Here is an 8,583-nt window from a genome sequence, read left to right as displayed (position 1 = left end):
ATGTCCTCGTTCACGCTCGTGACGGGGGTGCTGCTGCTTTCCAGCTGCTTGTCGGGCGGCTGCTCACCCACACCCGCCGAAACCGTTCTTCCTGGGGTAGAAGGTCTGGACCAGCAGCAGCATCAAGCAGTTCAGGGTGTGCAGCAGACAGACGATCCTGTGACCATCTGCCCATCTTGCGCTCTGGCCCAGAGACAGAAAGACTCGGGGGAGCAGACAGGCATGGTTGAGGCGGTCAAGAGGCACATTCTCAGCATGCTCCATCTGAACGTCCGGCCCAACATCACGCACCCGGTGCCCCGCGCCGCCTTGCTCAATGCCATCCGTAAGCTTCACGTGGGGCGGGTGGTTGAAGATGGGACGGTGGAGATGGAGGACGATGGAATGGGGCTCGGAGAGCGCAGAGAGCAACCTGAGGAACAGCCCTTTGAGATCATCACCTTTGCAGAACAGGGTGAGTTCATTATTTATGAGTGTTTCAGTCCCTGTGTAGCAGTGCGGGTTGTGTCTGCATTAGAAGTCTGACATTAATAGCCTGTTTGTGGTACTAAGTAATGAGTTCTCACCTGTTGATTGAGACGACAGAAGAAGTGTAAAGTGCATGTGAACTTAAACGGTTTATTCATAACAATACATTTAATTCAACTGAACGAAATATCAGATCACCAGTAAGGTGTAGAAACTAAATGATTTAATGTATATGATCTAGCGATTTTTAAGCATTACATAAATGCTAATAATGTATTTACACATTGTGAAAGCATTTCTGTTGCATCAAAGACTATGTGTTTGTTTAATAACGACTTTTTTACACTCTGTTAAGCTCGAGGCCGTTAACAGTTCCCTTTTTATGATATGCGTAGAAAAGGCTTGCGGTATATATGATGTACAGTGGATGTCACCTTAAATGGCTCCGCTCAGACTGCCGTTTCTTAGGAGTGCTTTTAAAAAGCACTCAGGTAGGTGTTAGTGGAGGTCTGAGGGAGAGCAACACATGCTCTGCAGCTGTGGAGTATTAACACTGCGCGCTGCTGCGCTACTGACATGAGATGAGGAAATGATGCCCCTATTAACAGCTATTGAACGTGGCCACTTCAGCACGTTCGAGTAATGCAGAACTGGAGACTGTGTCAACATGAATTCAAAACAGAAGTTAGACTTTACAAACACAGTTTATTAAAACTTTAGACACTACCAAATAGGAAACCTCTATGTCATCTTCACAGTTCCAGAGCTATTTTGCACTAAAGAAATAAGAGTGTGGTAAACCAATGATGTTTGTGTAGTTTTTTATGGTAGTTAATAGAAAACTAAAATTATCTTTTTGAATGCTTTCTTGAAGCCACCAGTAATAAACATGACATGCTGGTAGGTTCAATGGGCTAAGTCTTGGACGAGAAGATCCACAAGTACATTCCATTTTTAATTGGTTCCTCATGACTTATTTACAACAATGTCACTGATCCACAAATCAGCATTACACTGCTGTAAAAAAAAGCATTTATCTGAATGGGGTGCAGTGTGCCGTGGAGGTGGATGAATGCGCACCAATTATTGCACAGCATTATTTTCTTCCTTTCCCAGCAAAAACAATATAACAGTGTTTCCAAAGATATCACGGCTGGACTATGTTTAGAAATCCATCGGACGTGATGTTGATTGCCAGTCACATGCCATTTTTCTATACACATATGGACTACCAAAAGTGCTGCTGTGTTCCTTAATGGGATGTGTTCCGTGGCGTGATGATTGCAGTCATCGCTGAGCGCAAGAGAAAGACAGAAAACATGTGACGGCTGTGTAGCTTACATAAATGTGTATAATACCCCGATGCTATAAATAGATCGTTTGAATGAACTTAAGTTTTAAAAAAGGCCCTCTTTATGAGATTGCAGGGGTGTTAATGATGCACTGGGGTTGGGGGGTGTTCTGATCCCATACAAAACTCACAGGGCTGTTATCTGGCCATAATTGCTCCATTCAGCAAAATATGGGGCCCAGTAATTACTCTGTTGAGTGTTGAACGGTCGGGGTTTCTTTGAAAGTATCAGAAAGACTGGATGAGGGAAAGAAAGACCCATCAAAAGTTCAATATGAAGGCAAAACAAAATTAATGACATTCCTGTGCCAGTTCTGGGATTCTCTGAGATGGAACGATGCTTCATTTACAGCTGTTGGGATGTTATGTTCTCAAAGGGTGCTAAACTGAAAATATTTGTACTGATGCTGTCTGCAGGTATAGGAGGGAGCGAGAGAGCTTTTTGCACTAGACAAAGAGGAAGAAATCAGGTCAATCATAGCAGCTCTTTAATCACATGGGCATTGGATGTCGAACTAGGTGTTGCTGTTCTTTTTTGGCTTGCTTCCTGTCTGCTCAGCTTCCTGAAACTGATCAAGACTTGACTGATAAATTACTGCAGGTGCTTTAAAGTTCCTTTAATCTCTCCTTGATTTCCTCCATGCAGTCTTGTTCATTTTATTGATAAATTTTTCATGCCACGTTCTGGCACTGGCACGTTCAAGCTATGTTACACCTGCAGTGTTTATTTGCAAGTGTCAGCCACCACTAGAGGCTCTTGACAGACAGAGGCCCCGGGGCCCTGGCCTTCTTGGCACAACTTGTATTTGTTTTGTCTTCTGACCCCTGTGTCAACCTTGCCTCCTGACAGTTCTTACCTAAAGCTTTATTTTTAAGGAACAGATGGTGATAGCGTTGTGTATTGTAAAAGAGACAAAGGAGTGCAAGACTATATTATAGGTAACCGCCAGAATTCTTGATTATGTGCGTAATATCTTTTATGCTGCTGGGATCAGATACATTGATATCAATTTACATCCTGCTACAACAATACAGGAGCACAGTGAAATCTCTGGTTAAGATCTTATTTTTTGTTTGTTTTTATCGAAGAATAAAGCAATTTACTTTAAGTCTATTTACGAAGTAAATTTAGTGATTTGACATAGTTTGTCAACACAGGTAATGGCAAAACTGAAACTAAGAAATATGCCTTCGTAGTCATTTTGATATTGATTGTGAATTACAATATTCACATCCAATGCCAAACCTGTCTGTTGCAGGACAGATTAAATCTAAGAGAAGGGCAGTTTACGCACAAATGATTTCAATGGAACGTTTTAGCCTTTTCTTTTGTTAAGCCTGATATTATGCCAGAGACAGACCTTCAACAGATAAAACAAATACAAAATGGTGACAATATGATAAGCATGGGTAAATAAGAAGAATAACTCATGTGTTGAGAAACATACACCCATGGATTTAATTGACCTTTTAAAACAAAAGTAGCACAGTATCTTAAGTGTCCACCTTACAGAAGAGACACGTGGCATTTAATCCTGTAAGAAAGACAACAGTCAGCAACAGTTAACTCTGTGTAAGACGGACTAAAAAACTGCACAACAGTGGCAAAAGAGTAGTTTCCCTTTAATATGAAAAGAAAGCATGACTCTTTTTAGATGGTCGCAAACTGCAGGTCTTGTTTGAGTTACGAGGTGTCCGAGATGGGGTATGATAATGATACAGACTGCGACTGCATTCACCTGCATTATTAAACTGCAGTTAGCTATATAGCTGCGGAGATTTGCTTCAAATGATCTATTTCTCTAGATGTATTGTGGTCATACCAGTCCAGTGTCTGTTGAATTTCAACAAAATCAAACCTCAGGAGTGACAAAGTCATCCAACAGCAATGTGAAATACTGAGAGCATGACAAGACACATGAAAACTGTGATTAAAATCCAGGTTATCGCATTAAAAATCACGTTTTAACCTTTCTAAATACATGTACAAATATTACTGTTGTATTGCTAAAAAGAGAATATGAACTTGTTTTCTTTGCAGTATTTGAGGTCTGAAAAAAATGCAGAGCATCTTTTGTCAGAATTTGACTTGTTTCTCCAGTTTTCATTTTCAAATTGCAAAAATGTTTTTATTTGACATAGTAGCGCACAGAATAAAAACAAAAATAATCGTTTGACCCAAAAACATATCTACTGTATAAATATATATATTTTGCTCAGGTGACTAAAGAGGCCAATCGACAGAAATATATGAGGAAAAGAAATGTCATAAATGAATCCGTTGTATGAGAACGTAACGGAAGCTTCACAGGAAACTTCAATTCACATTAAAGTGGTGGCACTCCATTTCTCAAAAAACTCTTTGACAACTTGATCCACAGTTGTGTAGGGCAATATTGCCTTTAAACATTTTGTTTAAGACTTTTAAAGTGAAGTGTGTCAACATTCCCTCCGTCTACCATTGCTGAGCACACAGATAGTCTCATCCCAGCTCTTACCATCGGTTAAGCTAGTGTTGCTTTGTCGGGCTGTTCAGAATGCTCCAACAAACACAGAAATGTTTTGAAAGTGCCAGACAGCCAAAGTGTTTACATTTTTGGGGAATTCAGCCTACGAATGGCTTACATATGCTTGTCTCTGCATATTAAGCTAAGATACAAGGAAGTATTTTAACATCAAAAATCACTTAACTTTTAAAAGCCGTTGTTCTGTTTTGTGTGTCTTCTCTACCTTGCAAAGTAGCTTAGGGTATTACTTTTTTAACAATTATTAAACAATAGTCTGAATGGACATTGTCAATCAAGGAAAGACAATCAAAGACACATTTGAATGAGAATGCACTGACCCTTCTTATGTTTCATCGTGAGCTATTATATAGTGTCATGTGAGATGACTGAATAAAAGCAAACCTACAGTTCTCTGCCATATCTCAATTCCACATTCAACACAATAAAAAAGAGTGTGTTTTTTTTAAGAAAGGGTGTTTTCATGGCTACGGTGGCTATCACTTATATCAGATAACACAGGATTTATTAATGCGGACATGTTGACTAATGTGTTGAATTATTAGCAGTTTTGTTGAAGAGGGCTTGGTAGAGTAATTTAAGAGAGTGGATATATATGTTAGATGTGTAAATCAGCAGCGGTTACTGATGCTGGGCTGGCTTATAGCAGACAGTCATGTGCAAGTTATGGGGAAGGCCCTTGTCATAACATAACAGGCTTTATGTACACAAATGGAGTGCCAGGATTTTAGAAGCAGGAAATGTTTTTATGGACTGAGGCTAGGTGTTGACGAAAGACTGCAGATGGTGGAGCTTGACTGCAAAAAGTACGTATCTTCTCTCACAGAAAGAGAGAGTCGGCTGAAAAAGAGAGATTTAGTGCATCTAGTCTTATTACTGATTCTTTTGAACTTTCTCATTTGTTTGGATTGGCTCCAACAAAGCATAACAATGTTTTGCTCTTTTTGCCATGAATCAATTGATAAAAATCTAACAAGGGAACTGAGTGTACTGTAAGTTATGCCATTAGTAAGAGATGCTGATAAGTGGTCTAGTTTTAGGTAATATAGTTATAGCAACATTGGCCCCCATTGACTTCCAATGTATGGACACCCAAAGCACTGAGACATTTCTCAAAATATCCTCTAGGGTTATCACAGTCTAATTACAAGATTATCATGGCCAAAGGATAAATAATTTATAGATCATTTATGTTAAAGGGGTGCTGAATAATTTGATAAATAAGTAGCACTGTATTGATAATCATAATTTTGTGTTGAACATAAAAAGAGTCTTAAACAGGTTTTGAACAGCATGAGCGTTAATAAATGATGACACAGTTTTTAGTTTTGGGTGAACTATCCCTTTAAATTACATCAGGGAAGTTGCCTAAATGCACCTAAATGAAAATATTTAGTTTTGCAAATCCTTAATAGTTTTGTCTTCTTCTTTTATGTATTTGTCAATATTGGAATTTCAGCCTTTCTTACATTTGATCTGCATTACCCAACAAAATGCGATTCCACTGTAACCCAATGTGTCATGTCTTTTCCACAGGTGATGCCCCTGACATCGTGAAATTTGATGTCTCCAAGGAGAGTGGCACTGTGTCCGTGGTGGAGCAAGCCAATATTTGGCTGTTTCTTAAGGTTGCAAAGGGCAACCAAAGAAAGGGAAAGGTGTCCATTCAGCTACTACAGCATGAAAAAGCTAATCACAGCTTAACTACAGGACCCCAGGAAGTGGTGGTTTCTGAGAAGGCGGTGGACACGCGACGCAGCGGCTGGCACACATTACCCGTGCCCGGCACGGTTCAGGTCCTGCTGGATGGGGACAGCAGTTCGCTCAGCCTACATGTTTCCTGTCCCTTGTGTGGTGAAGCCGGTGCCACACCCATCCTGGTTCCCGCAGAGGACAGCAAGGCCAAGGAGAGAGACGAATCGCACCGACCCTTCCTAATGGTAGTCCTCAAGCCAGTTGAAGAACACCAGCACCGCCGGAGCAAGCGGGGCCTACAGTGTGACGGTAAAATCCGCGTCTGCTGTAAAAGGCAGTTCTACGTCAATTTCAAGGACATCGGGTGGAACGACTGGATCATCGCCCCGTCTGGATATCATGCTAACTACTGCGAGGGCAACTGTCCCAGCCATGTGGCCAGCATCACAGGCTCAGCCCTCTCCTTTCATTCCACCGTGATAAATCACTATCGAATGCACGGCTACAGCCCCTTTAACAACATCAAGTCCTGCTGCGTGCCCACACGCCTCCGGGCCATGTCCATGCTCTACTACAATGAAGAGCAGTTGATTGTTAAAAAAGACATCGAGAACATGATAGTGGATGAGTGTGGCTGCTCATAAGACTCCTAACAAACAGTTACGGACATAAATCCTAAATGTTGGTACAAAGCACATATCGGAGGATTGGCATGGTGTGTTTACACCACAAACATTCAAACTGGTAACTGCGAACATGGGCAACGTTATTGTTAATAGACCATTCCAATAGGACTGGTTATTGGAGTGGTCTTTGTGGCACTTTCATATACGAAATGAAGGAGGATAATATATTTTTTTTTAATGAGGGAACGGATGCATGGGGTAAAAGTGTCAGCCCTGATTCTCTGCACTGCAATAAAGAGACAATAATGCTGAAGTGTGGAATTATATATTCTGAGAACGAGAACCATGGAACTCTATGCAATGTCAAGTATTATTACTGGATGTCCTTTTTTTGTCTTAGCTTTTGGTTTTATGCCGTTTTTATTGAAAACCCTTTTCTCACAAAAAGAGTCATATTTTAGTACGTTGAAGAAGTAGTTGTGTTTATTTCATTTCGTTTTTGAGAAATACTTGAACAAAACCTAGTTTGACCAGCTGCTGGAGCCAAACTACATTATTATTATTATTATTATTATACATTATGAATGTTTATTAAAAGTAATATGAATTTGCACTAAGCTGACATTTTTACTTTGTTAAAGGGATCATTCACCCAAAAATTTACATTCACTCATTTCCTCCATTTCTGAACTAAACTGTGTTTTGTGAATTCAACAGCATTTTATTGGATTGCATTTGCCTCCTCTCAAGCTTCAAAAGAATGCAAAAGCAGAAAATCAATACATTTCTATGCAACTCGTGCCATATGTAGACATGTAAATGACAAAACCGGATTTTCTGCATTGTGAACGCATAATGGCACAGGTCAAAACTCTCATAAAATTATGGATTTTAGTTTTTCATATACAGGATGGGGTCACATGAAGTTTTTTTATGAAGCTTTTGCATCGTTTTGGGGCTTTTTCTTCGCAATTCTTTACCATTGTAAAACGCAAAACTAAAACTATCTGGTTTGGTTCAGAACAAGGAAACCCATAGGGTGGTTTAAATGACATGTATAAGGGTGAGTAAATAATGACTAAATGTTCATTTTTGGGTGAACTATTCCATTGAGCCCAAGGGCAGGACGGGCTGCATTCCAGTTGCCATATGAGAGTGTAGAACTATATGCATTTGGAAATAAAAAATAGCAAACCAAAGACCATACACACCCGTTCTCAGAGCAAGTCGCTGCAATTGCCTGCTCTGTAAATTTATTGAAATTAGCGACAACAGTGTATGGCCAACATAATATTCCATTAACACAATATAGCACATAAGATATTTTTCTGTTTGTTTGTCTGTTTGTTTTTCTTGAAACTGAAGACTTTTTGCTATGTGTTTCAACAGTGTTTGTCTCTACCAATGTATAACAAAGGTCTTAGAATCTGTACTGAAACTCAGCATTTAAAGCGTTATTCTGGACATAAAAAAGAAAAATCTTCTGGTCAGGGACAAAGTTTAAGACACTAAAGGAAGACTTTGGATTAAAAAAATACTCTGTTTTGTGTAGAGTTATACAACATATGGTGATATGTTGTTATGTTGTACAAATCAAAATATGTGCTTGTTATGTTTTATATCTAATTTATTTTGCAGCATAATCTTTGCTTCACTATTAAAGCTAAAATGTACAACTCCAGCATTTGGTTTAAGTGTGTTTAAGCTGTCCACCACAATTATACCACAAAATTCTATCAAGTTTGGTATTAAATTTCACTAAATCTAGCTTCAACGTAGTTTGTGAATTGATTGACCAGTCTGTCAAGGCACAGATGCCATGCAAACTAGTGAAAACTTCATAAGGTATTTCAGTCAACATAGCAACTGTCTAAAGTGAGATTGCAACTGTTTTAGAGAGAGACCTGGCAATTAAAAA

The 8,583-nt window shown here is 39.4% G+C and overlaps 1 protein-coding gene across 1 annotated transcript; it reads left to right on the top strand.

Annotated features, from left to right (window-relative positions):
• inhbab (inhibin subunit beta Ab) lies at window positions 1-8,345 on the top strand (the record flags this gene model as incomplete). The annotated part of the gene is made up of 2 exons (XM_079453852.1): window positions 1-454; window positions 5,881-8,345. 2 exons carry the CDS (start codon window positions 1-3, stop codon window positions 6,681-6,683), a joined length of 1,257 nt encoding a protein of 418 aa, XP_079309978.1. The 3' UTR covers window positions 6,684-8,345.
• Between the last annotated feature and the right edge of the window lie 238 nt (window positions 8,346-8,583).

The sequence above is a fragment of the Barbatula barbatula genome, assembly GCF_947034865.1.
Source record: "Barbatula barbatula genome assembly, chromosome: 3".
Taxonomy (NCBI): Eukaryota; Metazoa; Chordata; class Actinopteri; order Cypriniformes; family Nemacheilidae; genus Barbatula; species Barbatula barbatula.
This window is presented reverse-complemented; position numbering and strand designations above follow the sequence as displayed.